The sequence below is a fragment of the Anser anser genome (genome assembly GCF_964211835.1).
Source record: "Anser anser genome assembly, chromosome: 1".
Taxonomy (NCBI): Eukaryota; Metazoa; Chordata; class Aves; order Anseriformes; family Anatidae; genus Anser; species Anser anser.
This window is the reverse complement of record NC_139720.1, coordinates 100,931,917-100,945,972: the sequence shown is the minus strand read 5'-3', so window position 1 is coordinate 100,945,972 and position 14,056 is coordinate 100,931,917. Positions and strand designations below refer to the sequence as shown.

General features: G+C 44.3%; 1 protein-coding gene across 1 annotated transcript in view; it reads left to right on the top strand.

The window, feature by feature from the left end:
- The first annotated feature begins 813 nt into the window (after positions 1–813).
- TBX15 (T-box transcription factor 15) overlaps positions 814–14,056 on the top strand; it is a 101,851-nt gene continuing 88,608 nt past the window's right edge. The window contains exon 1 of the mRNA XM_083851057.1: positions 814–1,329. Coding sequence (XP_083707183.1) covers positions 1,128–1,329 — 202 coding nt within the window. The 5' untranslated portion in view covers positions 814–1,127. The remainder of the gene's footprint in view (positions 1,330–14,056) is intronic.

The window sequence follows — 14,056 nt, the reverse complement described above, 5'->3', positions numbered from 1 at the left end:
CGTTTTCCTTTTCACTGCGATCCCCCAGCGCCCCGCACGACCCAGGGGTGTGTGAGCAGCCCGAAGGGTTTGGGGGCAGAGCGAAGAGAGGGAGCCGAAATGAAATGTTGGATACCATCCAGGCAGCTGCCCGGGATCTGTACCTAGACGATTTGTTCTCGATGGAGCTAAATAAATAAATAAATAAATAAATAAATAAATAAATAAATAAAAGACCACGACCCCTCCTTCCAAAGGCTCCCCGTGCCGGTGTTGCCGGGTCTGGGTGTCTGCCCCCCCGCAGCCCGGCTACGCACCGTGCTGAAATTTCGCTTCAACACACGCAAAAGTCCCCGCTGCAGTGCCAAATACCGGCAAGCTCTCGGAAAACACGGCACGAATGACGCTTTAAAAACACCCCCAGCCCCTTTCGAGTACTTTTTGTTTGTTTGTTTGTTTATATATATATATATATATATAATTTGAGAGGGGGTTGGTTACCAGAAGCCCCTAGGAAACGTGGGTGCGGCGGAGAGAAGTGCCGGAGCTGTTCCGTCGCTGCATTTAGAGCTATGTGCTTCCTAACAGCTCCCCGCTCTTCAAAGAGTTAATTCTCCCGGCTGGTGCTCCAGGACTCAGATGGCCAAAATTCCTAGCCCCGAAGCCCGAGTCTCCCTCCCTTCCCCATTGGGTTGCAGCTTTTGGGTTTCTCCCGATCTCTCTCTCCGATTGGCCGGGGACGTTTTTTTTTTTTTTAATTTTTTTCCTTGACAGGCGCACGCAGCCTGCCCAACTCTCGGAGGAAAAAAAAAAAAAGAAAAAAAAAAACACAGAAGTTTGGATCAATCAGAGAGAGACAGAAGGAAAGGGGAGAAGGAAAAAAAAAAAAAAAAAAGATGAAATCCAGCCTGCAGCCCCTCTGAGCAAGTGCTGGGGACCTGGGCTGTGCACACCCTCCCGGCTCTGCCTACGGAGTATCTGCAGCCTCATGTAGTTCCTTCAGGAGACTGAAGGCTGGTTCTTCTTGGGGGTGCAGCTGGGGAGGGGTGGGGGGAGAAAGAGGCGAGAGGCTCTGCCTCTGGTCCCCGAGCTCTGCGCTCCCAGCCACTGGTTGCTCATCTGCCCAAGGGTCCGGGCTGGGGGATAAGATGAGTGAGAGGCGAAGATCGGCGGTGGCCCTCAGCTCCCGAGCGCACGCTTTCTCGGTAGAAGCCTTGATTGGGACAAATAAAAAGAGGAAACTCCGAGACTGGGAGGACAAGGGGCTGGATTTGTCCATGGAAAGCCTCAGCCCCAATGGCCAGCTAGGGGACAATGAAGACCCGACTCAGTGCCTGGACCTCAACCCCGGTTAGTGCAACTCCTTTCTCCTCTCAGTGCCTTCCAGCCCCTCTCCCTTCCCCGGGCCGGGGCTGCCCCCGCTCCGCCGAGCTGCGGCTCCACGAGAACATCCGGGGCTGGGGTGGGGGGGACGGACGACGGGACGGGACGACACGTTTTGAGGAGATTTCTCGGGTTCTGTTATTATTACCATTACCGTTATATTATTTTAGCTTTACAGGGAGTTTTCTCCTCCTCACCGCGGCTCTTTCCCCCCCGACTCCTTGATCTCCCGGGAGCGGAGCGCACCCCCCCGCCTCCTCCTTCTCCCTTTCTCCTCCCTCTCCGCGCCTGCCGGGTCGCGGCGGTGCTTCCCGTCTGTCCCGGGACACGGGTTTCGCCCTGCCCCGGAGCTCTCCGACCGGCTGGGTGCCCGCTGGGTCGGGGGACACAGCCCCCACATCCCCCCGGGAGGGTGCCCGATCCTTCCCGCAGCGCCGGGATCGGGTTCGCCGGGGCTGACCGGAGCGGCCGGGATGGGGCCGGTGGCGACGGGGGAGGGAGGAACCGGGGCGTGGGGAGCAGCGCCGGGGCCGCGGACCCTGGGCCGGCTGCAAGATGTTTGTGGGGACAGAGCACGAGACTCCCCTTGAAAAACAGTAATATTAAAAATACTATTTTATTTGAAAGGGAGCCGGTAGCGTGGAGCGATCATTTGGCTAGAGCAAAGCCCTAGAGCTGCTCACCCCCCGACCTCTGTCCTTTTCTCCCCGGGCTGTCCCCATCGCCCCCGGTCCCCCGCCCCGCTCCCGAGCGCTGCGAAAAGGGACGGAGCCAGCAGCGCTACTCCCGCAGTTGTGGTGTGCGGAGAAAAGGGGACTTCAAATATTTTCTCTTTACTTCTTTTTTTTATAGTTGGGGTGAGGGGGGGAGGTCAAGCGATTTCTGTTCGCCGCCCCATAAGAGAAAGGGCAGCGGTCTCCTCCACTCGCCCCAAATCCACTCCGCCGCACTCGGAGAACAAAATACCTTTTATATATATACATATATATATGCTTATATATATATATGCTATATTTTATATACGTTATTTTTGCATGAGATTCCCCGCGACATTACTGTGCCAGCTGCCTACAGCCCGCCGTGAAAAACAGAGAGATCGACGAGGAAAAAAAAAAAAAAAAAGGCTGTTGTAAAAAATCTGTTAAGTGTTTTTGAAGGGAGCGAAAGACCGGGAACTGAGGAGACCTCGCCCCGCTCCGCTCTCAAGGAACGGCATTTCATTTTGCTTGTAACAGCAGCAGCTCTTCCCCGTGCATGTCATAAGGAGACGGAGGTAAAATCTTCCGCTTGGTACCCCTCGCTCAGCGGAGCGACGGGCATGAAGGAGAACGGACAAAAAGGATCAAAAGAGCAAACGCCAAATAGGGGAAAAAAAAAAAAAAGGCTTCAGATTGTTCCTCGTCCAAAATCACAAATACGCCAACGAAACGACAAAAATCGGCTTTGCAATAACAGAGCAGATAGGCGCATTAGTCTTCCTCATTTTATTTATTTTATTATTATTATTTTTAGAGTCGTTTCTCATTCATTTTCACCCTCTACGGGATATATATATTTTTTGTTGATCTAGAAGTTTAATTTTTCTCATTTCTCCATAAATTCGAAAAAAAAAAAATGGAACGGAAAACTCCCCTCTGCGCCAGACTGGGGAGCGGGATAGAATAGCTGCTAAAATGCCTGAAACCTTAGAAAGCAAACGTGATGTTTTTCATAAAGCAAAGGAAATCAAGAACAGTTTGAGAAATCATTTTTTAGGAGGTTGATAGACTTTAAATAAAGTTCCCGACTGTAATTTGCGCAGTCACTTCATTAAACCCAAAGCCTCCGCAGCGTACTTTTGCTGCTGGGTGAAAATTGATTAGCGGCCATATAATAGCCACCAAATTCCATCTTTACAAGACCCAATTAAGAGCAAACTTTACACCTAAAGTATCTAAATCTTGCCAAATCTCCAGCGATATGCCAAAAATTAGAAAGGAGAGTTTTTCTAGCGTCCCAAACGATCGAAACTCAAAATCGCTGCTCTGGGTAGCGTAGGAAATACCACAGGGCTGCTCTTTATGCTGAAAATATTATTGGTACGGGCGGGTTTACAGAGAGGCCCCATGGATCACAGGGACCACTGGAAAAGTAGGGATTGATTTTGCGTGGGAAACAGCAAATCGGTCCAGCCCGATTTATCGAACCCTTCCCCAAAATTGGATTTGAGCTGACGAGGGACCGCAAAGCCGAAATTCATTCGCCCCAGGAAACCAAACACCACCCGAGGAAGACGAAGGCTTCGTCCTCCTTTTTCTGCTCCGGGCGTGGAGATTTCTCTACGGCACGGCTCCGGCTCCTTTGCCACGTCTCGCACGGGTTTCCCCATGCCCCACGGCCGCAGGGAGCAGCGCTTTGCCCGGGGAGGGGCCCGGGAGCCTCCCGGCAGAGGCGAGGGGAAGGTGCCGGGCTGGAGGTGGCGTGGGGAGAGGTGAGAAGAGCGAGCGGGTAAATGGCCTGGGTTTGTAAAAGAAACATCTCCAGCACATCCGAGTGATTTACGCCCCGGCCGTGAATCTCGTCACCAGAGCTAACGTGCTGTTTTACGAGGCTCGTTTAAAAAGGAGGATAAAGCCGGATTTTAATCACGTGTGCGGATTTTAATCACGAAGCAGCGGAAAGGAGCGCGGGATGGTGGAGGCTTCCCCCCCTCCGACCCAGTCTAGGGGAGCCCCCCGCGAAGCGCGGCTGCTCTCCCGGGCGGTGGGAAGACACGCTTCGGAGGCAGAGCACAGGGTGGGGAATAAAAATACAAAATTTTTCGCCCTCACGTTCCGCACAAAGGGAGAAACACGGCGGTGTGCACGGAAACGAATTTCGCCAGTCCAGCCTTCGCATCACGCACCCCATCCTTATTTTTTTTTCGCGTTAAAAAAAAAAAAAAAAAAAGAACACGCGGGTTACAAAAAAAAAAAAAACAAACAAAAACCAAACACAGCACGTTTTCTAGAGTTTTATTTTTGTCGGTCTGCGAAGACATCGCGTTACAAATGGTTTTTCGTTCCGTGTGTTGTCTGAAGCGCCGTTAATCAACTGCCGCGAAGCTTTGCAGCGAGGGGAAACAATCCGGCATGCACGGAAGGAGCTGCAACGTGTTTAGCACAGCCACTCATCCGTAAGACCAGCATCGCTTCGAAGTCCGAGAGCCTGAGCGAGCCTCGCGTTGCTGGCAAGAGCTAGCCCTCCGCTCCTCTTCTTGCGGCTCGAAGCTCTGCCTCGGCCCGGAGGTGAGGCAGAAGTGGCCATCCTGCCCTGCCCGCACTCCCCTGCGGAGCCCCGCTCCTCCCGCACGGCGCAGAGGAGCCAGGGCAGGAGCGGGGGCCGGCGGAGGGCCGGGGGCGCCCGGAGATGCGGGGCTCGGGGTGCCCGGAGCCCTCCACCCGCTGGAGAGGGCAGGCGCGTCGGAAGAGTGGAGGAAATGCGTTTTTTTTTTTGTTTGTTTGTTTAAATATACGTGCTTTTGAAGCTTCGTGTAGATGAATCCCCATTTTCTGACCAGTGGCTGCTCAATAGGGAGCGGCCAGGTTCGGTAGATTCTCGCTGAAGCTTTTGTTGGAGTGCTCGGTGAATGGGGCGAGGGTCTCAAGAGCTGGCAGAGGGCTTTTTGTCACCTCTTTCCTGCGGTGGGGCGATTTGGTGTTATCAATAATACCAAATTATCAATAATACCAAATTGTGGTGCTTGAGACTCGCTGATGAGAAATGCCCCCTACCCCCGAGGTGTAAGTCGGAGAGCCTTAGCTTAGTTTTGAGCAGAAATGCTCGAGAAGGGGATTTATCTACCCGACGACTTTCTAGCAGACGTGCGTGTGCGTGAATTCATTCCACCTGCTGGGCTTCCCTCTCGAAAAGGGGGTACCGAGGGGCAGTGTCTGCGCATCCCATGGTAGGAAATGTGAAAACCCGACCCTCGTCAATCCCCCGGGCCGCAGGGCTGGTGCTTGTGCCCTTCCCAGCCAGGGTCCGGGGTCCGGACAAGTGCGGTCAGCGCTGACCTGGGAGCCCGAGGAGTCATCGGGAGGGAAGGATTTGGCTCTGCGGTGGTGCGCGTCCTGCTGAATCGCTGAGCTCCTGCCGCTGGGTCTGTTTAGCTCGTCCTGCAAAGAGGTGAACTGCCCGCCCTGCAGTCGGGCGGCAGGTGAGAGAGAGCATCCCGGGGACAAACCTGGCAGAGCAGCAGAGTACTCGGGAAGAGGCAGCGCGTCAAACAATGTCTCCCTTTCTTTTAAAGGTATTTTATATCTACACCATTCTTACGCAGGTTTGTTGCATCTGCGGGGAAGGGAAAAGCTGTTATTTCCAAAGACATTTCTTGTCTTTGACAAGAACTTTGGGAGAATCCAAAAAGCTTCTGTTACAAGCAAAAGTCAAGTAATTCCTTACAAACCATCAATCACTTCTCCCTCCTCCCACTTGGGACTGAGCGCTTATATCAAATATCAGCCCGGCTAGCCTTTCCTCAGGCAGAAGTGTCCTGCTTTATCTATATCTGTCTTTAAGGAAAACTGATGCTTTTTTCAGATGGAAAAGTCGAAAGATACCTTCCAAGAGTGCTACATCCAGGAAAGAGCATTTGCATTGTTTTACAACACAGTCAGTGCCGCTCAAGTCACCCCTGTTCACAGAAATCAGTATTCCTGTTTTAATCAGCTGACTTCTGGTATGACTCTACGCTTGCAGTCTTATGTCTTCAAACTTCAAAGATTTTTTTTTAATGTATTTTTTTTTCTGCATCCTGGTCTAGATTAATAAGCATACAGTAGTTTAAAAAAGTACTAAAATCAATCTGAGAGCACTTGGAAAATTTCTGGATGTATTGAGAACAGCTCATATGGCGTTTACATCAGTTCCTGTTGTAAGTAAAATCTGTTCAAATGCAATTTAAATCACCCCAAATGTCCGTATTGAGATCTGTAGTTTGAACTGGTGACATAAAATCAAGCTCAGTGAAAGAGGCATAAGTTTTCTAAAACTGACAAAGTTTTAGAGATCAATAGTTTCCCAGAGGCTAAGCTCGCTAGTGCCTGTTAAGGGAATTACAGGATTTTGTACTCGCTCTTAGCTTTCTGACATCTTACTGAACAATGTGGTTACCTTGCAGTAATGGGCTGGGAGGCTATGCTTGAATCCAGACAGCAAAAGCACGGCGGATTTTCAGGCAGGTGATCAGGATGTGGCAGCTCTGTCCACCCAGGAGGAGCGGCGGTGGGCACCTTGGTGCACGGGGAAGCATCTGGGGGCTCCACAGAGCTCTAGTGCCCAGCCTTGCCCAGAGCAAGGCTGAGATTATTTTTTCCTTTTTTTTTCCTTTCTCTTATATTTCTTTATTTTTTTTTTCCTTCACCAAATAGATTTGTGTATCTCTTCGCTGCTTAGCTGCAACACAGGTTAGTATAGGTGACAACTCCAACCTTCCTGCTTGCTAAGCACCTGCTCTCTCAGAATATAAAGTGTTCCCTGTGGTAATAGCTGTAGCACACTTTGGTGAGAAGGGCTATGGAAAGATACAGCGGTGTTATGGTAACATTAAATGGAAATCACTTTGGAAGCCGAGTAAGAAATTTGAAAACTGACAGGAAATGCAGTGCCAGTTCAAGTTCCAGCAGCAATATTCATGCCAGTGGCATCTTTTAATTGCGTATTCTGCAAGATCAGAATACAATGAATTAGTAAATCAATCCAAGAAGTGACAAAAGCACTTGTTACAATAATATTTCCATTTGCCATTTGCTCAGTTGAGCTATCTATCTGAAAGTATTGTGTAGATGGTGAAAGGACTGTTCGAAACAACCCCCTGTGACAATAAATTGTCCAATGGTTGTTGTATATGTGTAAGTGCAAAATTACAGCTGCTAGAGGGTAGGCTGGACATAGCAAATGTCTGGGTCAGCACACACGCTGATTCACAGCACCAGAGGAATTCAGGGGGGGATCTCCTGCCTGGAGCTGCATCACTGAAGGATTTTGCATGTGGAGATTGAACTAAAAGAAAGTGAAAATTATCTCTCTTTCTCTTTTTCTCTCTTTCTTTCTCTCTTTCTCTCTTTCTCTCTTTCTCTCTTTCTCTCTTTCTCTCTTTCTCTCTTTCTCTCTTTCTTTCTCTTTTCTTTCCTTCCTAGAAAAATTCAGGTTTTAGTCAATCTTTAAAAATTTGTTTTTATATAATCAAACTGCTTCACATTTTTGAATTATGCAACCATATTTAACATTTTTCCCCAAAACTCCTTGTTTAAATTAATTTTAAAATACATGTAAAAATACATTTTAAAATTATTTTGCAATGGAAAAATATGACATTTTGATTTAGGTAATAATGAAATCAAGCATTTGGGCATTTTAAACCACTTAGCAGTTTTTCTTCTTTTAACACTGTTATTTGCCAAATTCTGCATAAATAAGTTCATTTCTCCAAAGACATGTTTTCTTGGTCAATTCACTGTATTAAAAAAAAAAAGAAAAAAAAAAAGAAAGAAAATGAAAAAAAGTCCAGCTAAACTCTGGCAGTATGGAATTCAGTCCCTGTCACAGTGGACAGTTTCACTGCTGTTTATCTGCACCTGCTCATTCTTCTTAAGGCTTCTGGGTTTTGTGAAGTATGGAAAATAGTCAAGTATTGTTAAACGGACATTTTCAGTGGTGTCCATACATGTAGTTCTTGGAAAAGATTTTGGGAAGAGTATTTAACCAGTTGTTTAAGAACTGACACAAATTACGGGAATTTGCAATGTCATAAGACACTTGCAATGCTTTTTGTTCTTAATTTGGCAGATACGCGATAAATAAAAGAACAAACGTGGGGCAAATCATGTATAGCACATATAAAGGTGCTATATCCTATAGCACTTTTATTGGAATTCACAGCAAAAGTAGTTTGAAAATCACTGGGCCAGAGCACATAGAATAATTATGAATGACTTACAGTTCTGCAACTCCACGCTGTTACTGGACTCACTCTTGACTAGCATGAACATTTTTCCCATGACCAATGAATTAACAAAACCAAGCCTGTCATTTTTGAAGCTTTGGAAAATAGAGAACTGCCTGATCAGAAATCTACCCCAAAACTGAAGGGGAAACTGAAGACATCAGAATGCCTTTGCTTTTAATGAGAGTAAAGAACTGTGTATCAGAGACATCTTAAGAAGCTACATCAGCTAGTAGCAGTATTCCTAATTAAGATATTGAAAGTGTTGATTGACTGTGTGGATGCTTACAAACAGAAAATAATTCTAAGGAAATATATGGTAATATTTAATGATATACGGTGCGCAGGATGAATAGGTCAGGGAGTCTTCAAAAGCAGGTTCTTGCTGTTTTATCCCAGAAATGTCTGCAGAACGGTTCTGTAGGTTTGGATTTGCTGAGGAGGAAGGGAGCTTGGGAACAGACGGAGAGATTCACAGATGGATTTTTTTTTTTTCACCAATCTGCCCCACTTGACAGTCCTCCATCCCACTGAGGTGATTCTTTAAAAGATCAGTTATTAATTGTGCATAGGTGCTACTGTCATGATTTTTATTATCATCACTTAGTTTGATGAAAAAATTATCCCAGAGCTGCCTTGCATCCCTTTGTCAGTTTTGCATGTAAATGCTCTTTGCACTGGTGAAATGAAAATGTATGTTTGTTGTGTTTTAAGCAGTCATTCTTATCAGGGTGAAATGGCAGTAGGGGAAGACCTGTTGAGTATTCCCTTGTACCTGCTCAGACCTTGACAGAAACACTCCTGCTGTTTTTTTTTTTTTTGTTTGTTTGTTTTTTTAAAGCAGACTTTGTCTATGAAGTCTGGATTCTGCTGCTGATGCCCTAACTTGTAATAAAATATCATGCAATAATTGGTTTGTGCGATCCTAAATTTCTGGTTGATAAATCCTTTTACAAATATGTGATCTTCCCTGAGTTTCTTCTTTTATTTATCAGGTATCTGCCAGATTATGAACAAAGGCACTGAAAGTGTCCTATGACAGTGCAAAATATAATAATGCAAAGGTTATGTGGAAGCAGACTTATTAGGCTGCTGATAAACTAGGGCCTAAATCCTGAAAGATGCTCAGCATCTACATTTCAAAGCACTTTATGGTGCTGACTTTTGAGAGCTCAGCTTCTGTGATCTTGTTTTCAGTGGCACAGAGAACGTGCAATTGCCATGGGGATCTGGAACCCCAGCTTGATTCTGGCTCTTCTGCTCTGGGATGCCCGTTCCGGGCAGTTATGGCCAGAAAGTAGCCTCCCCACACCAGGGCTGTCAGGATTGGGATCACTGTGTCTTATTTGTGGGAGCTTCTTCTTCGTCTGTTGGAATACTGTGACTGTCTGTTAGAATAAAATAATTGTGATTGTGAGGTTAATGCTGGGATGACCACTTTTATGCTGTGGGAGGACCGTGTTTTCCTTTCATCTTCAGTTTTCCTTCAAATGTTTGATAGAATGAAAACTGTCAGGCTGGATCAGATAAAGGCTTCTGACTATGCCCGTCTTTGCAGTTTCTAAGTGTTCTTGCCTTTTTGTTGTGTAATATAATACAGTAGTGCTCCATACAAGACGACAAGGGTGTTATTTTTAAACTGAGAAGCTGTCTTTTTGCTTCAGAAAACTTAATCTGTTTATGCTGGAGGGGTGCAGAAAGACCGGAAAATGTAGAATACAATGCATGGCTGTGGGTGCCTAATGGTTTTTATTTTGCTTCAGAATTTAAAAGATAAATAGAAGATTTATTATGGTAGGATTTTGGGGTTTCCTGTGCCAGGCTCCTTGGAGCAAATAAAAAAAAAGTCTTCATTTATCATCAAACAGCTCCAGCAAAGTCTCCATCTGCCTAGTGGCAAGGCAGTCACGTTACTCACTTCAGTGCTGCAGAGCATTACCCACACATGACTGTAACATCAGAGTGCTGTTGTGCAGGTCCCTGCAGCCCCGGCTGAGTGGCAGAAAGCTCACTTTGCCCTTGCAGAGACTGTTGGGATTATTCTGTACATACCAATTCTGTTTATTCCAGGACTCAGGAAATTGCGCCTGGGCTGGGAAAAGGCAGGGTGGCTGTGGAGATTGCCAGCAGTGTGCAGCTACAGAAATGGTCAATAATTAATAGCTTTTGTGGAAATACAGCCACATAATGAAGCTTGAGGAAAAAACTCCCCTTCTGCTCCTTGGAATGAAAGATTTGATTGTAAGGTGGCATGTTATTAAGAGTGTTTCAAGATTGATTGCTTGAGTAACATTAAGGTGCTGAGCATCATTTATCCAGAGTAATTGGGGAATAATTGATTTTTTAAAAAAATGGCGAGAGGGTTGACTGCACACAGGACACGCTAGCAAGTAACCTGGTGCAGTTGTAGCCTTTAACCAAACAGCGTATGAGTCCCAAAAGGGAATGGAAAATGCCTGGGGTGTTTGTTTCCTCTGTCCTCTTGCCATGTGGCACAAGAGACAAGGGATGTCACGTGCCAGTGAATGAACCTGGTGGCCGCTGTGGTAGCTTCCTTCCAACGACGAGACGTGCTTGTGCATGAGCCTCGCAGGGATAAAATGGTCATGAAATAAGGGAGAGGAGATAACAGGGGCAAAGGCAGAAAAAACTTTGGAAAAAGGGAGTGCTGTTGGGAAGAAGAGAGAGAAACAAGGCAGAAAAGGTCAGAGGAAGAAAGGGAGTGTTCAGGGTTTCATTTTCTACCCCAGCAGCTAGCTGCAGCACGAGGAGAAATTAGAGACTTTTCAGACTTACCGCTTGCATGTGGGTAGTCTCATGTTTTCTTCCCCCAAAATACTGAATGGCATGGCTCCTTGAGATGCAATATACAGTTATGGTCCAAAAGAGTTTCTGAAGGCGTCGGAAAGCAACTGAATACATTATACTAGACAAATGCACAATCGTTTGGTATAGCTTAGATATGTAAGAGGCCTGTGGAAAAAGAGAAAACCTCTCAAAGAGGCAGAAGCTTTCGGGAAGAAAGAAGGAAACAAAAAAACTAACACAACCAATTAAGTTTTCTTCTCATGGTCTTTGTTGTCCGTGTTTTGATGTGAAAAAATCAGGCATTTCAGGAGAAATTGGAGTCCTTTAAATTAATCATTTTCCCTTACAGTGAACTCCATAGGAGTTTATGTTTCACATGAAATTATTTTAGGTTTAAGTTATCATGCTGGTGCATTGGCTGTACAATATTGATTTTCTTTGTGTATAAAAGTCAGGTATTTCTGTTCTTTATATTATTCACATTTAAATTATCAGCATACGGAAGAGTTATTAAGTTCCCTTCAGAATGTGTTACTCATTCTTGCAATGCTACTTACTATATAGATATACCTACAGGCAGTTTATGATTGCTAATTAAATTATGCGTAGCACATTTATTATTGTTAAGGAAGCGATTAAACTTACGACAATCAACTACTACAGATGATTCAGGCTCTCCCTCTGCTCTGAATTTCTGCTTGTTATTGTATTTATTTGTGTGTCTTTCCTGGGGGTGAGGGTGGAGGGAGGACGAAGGCATCTTTTTTGTACAGCAGCAGAATTTATTGGGAATGTTGCTCTTTCATGTAGACTGATGATGGCCTCATAATATAAATGAAGAATTATGAATAGCAATAAAGTTTTCTTATTACAATAATTTCTAGCCAAATGAAAATATTTAATCAAGAATTGACCCTTAATTATTTTATTTATGAAAATTCAGTCACTTGCTGAGTATTCATGAAAATGTTTGGTAGTCCTGAACCAAATAGTTGCTATTCACTATAGCAATGACACAGTGATGTTTGTTCTACAGATAAATGGGAAGGAAAAGCTTATTATTAACATGGTCATCAAATGAAGCATATACTAGTTATTTTGGTTATTTTTTTTCTTGAAAAATGCAAGTGTTTCTCCTTACAATTTTTTTCCCCTTGTTTTCCCCTTCCCTTTTTCTTTATGACAGAGTCACAGTCAATATTTTCTGAGTCTGAGCCATGACGTAAATCACTTTTTCTTCTATAACTCGGGATGCTTATCTCACATTATTTGTGAGGCAAGAGATGATTCATTGTCAGCATTTAGGATGTTACACATACTTAGGCTGTTGACTCTTTGGAACAGCCCAATTTTCTGTTTTGCTTGCGTTTAACATTACTGTGGAGTGTCAATCCACATTGAGGGCTTTTGGACATTGCAGTTGTAAAAAGAATAATATTTTGAAGGTGTTGCTGGTTAGTCACCTTCCTTTAATAAGACAGCATTTACACCAGCCGTTTACACTGTGGTTGGCTAAATTTTTTCCCATGTACATAGTGAGATGTGATCTTCATTTAGTGTGCCAGACTTTGCTGCTTTGAGCACAGCATGTCAAATGTTCTTAACTCTTCCCTGCTATCTCTGTCATGAGGAGAATGGGGACTTCAACCAGAATTTGTCATTATTCTACTTGTGGGTTGAGTTTTACATCATTTAGTAAAAAATTCAAAGGGACCCCTGATGATATTGGAGCAAGAACTCGGAATTCAGCTCAGGGGAAACCTTAAGTGAAGAATGAAGAAATAATGAAAGTACAGATTTTTGAAGTAGAACAGAGGTCTTGTGTTGTTTCAGTGCACAATGAATCACAGGTTAGATCTTCATTTTATAAAGGAATATGCTGTGAAATATAGTGGAAAATTCCTGAGATATGTTTCCCCTTAATCTATCTCGGATACTGGGAGAAAAACCCTTACATCTCGTATATCTTAAAAATAAGCAAGGGAATAGAAAGCAGTAATTTCTCATTTGTGAATGCAGACAGCAATCTGAAGCAAGAGGGCTGAGTCTGCAGAGCTCCGTTATATCTTTCTCTTCATGTTCCTTCTTTGGTTAAAAGTAACAGAATTCCCAATTCAAATTGTTGGCCCAAAATTCTTCCTGATTTAGTAAGAAAACAGCAGGAATCAGTCAGTAATTGAACCCTGTGCATGCAGCATTTTCAAAACTGTAGATCTAACAGTTTTGTTCTCTTCAATTAGACATAGATTTTTTTGTTTTTTTAATGAGGGCACAACTTTTAAAAACTTATTTTAAATTTTCAATTTCTTTTGTTTCTCTTCAGAGGGATCCATAGATACCTGTTTTGGGCTAGATTCAGCAAACAGCTGAGAACTCTAGCCCATTCTATTATTGTATTTAAACAGAAGGTTAACAGTGGCAACGACTTTTTCCAAATACCTAATATTACCCATTTTTAGTGAATGTCGTTCTCTCTCTTTCTCTCTCTCTCTCTGATTTTTTTTTGTTAAGAACTGGGATTTTTTTGCAGGAAAGAAGTTCTTGTTGCACTTACCAGTTCAGTAAAAGTGACCGTCCAAGAGTGAACAGCAAATCATCTGGGTTCACATACCATTTTACTTGTCATACACTTTCTTTAAGTTGTGTGTAAGTCTCTCTATATAGGTAGACTTTTAATATTAGATACTAAGTATATTATACTAATAATATTTTGAGTGTATATCTATGTATATATTTGAATAAGATTGTAGTCTAATCATTTTCTGGGCCGACTAAAGTCCTGAATTTAAACTTTTAACTTATTTTAAACATTTTAGAAATCCCTATCTTTTATGTTCCTGTTTTGCACTTACAGTTTACTATGGCAATAACTATTCAATACTAGTACTATATTTGATGGCTAGAAGTAGGAGACTCCTACTC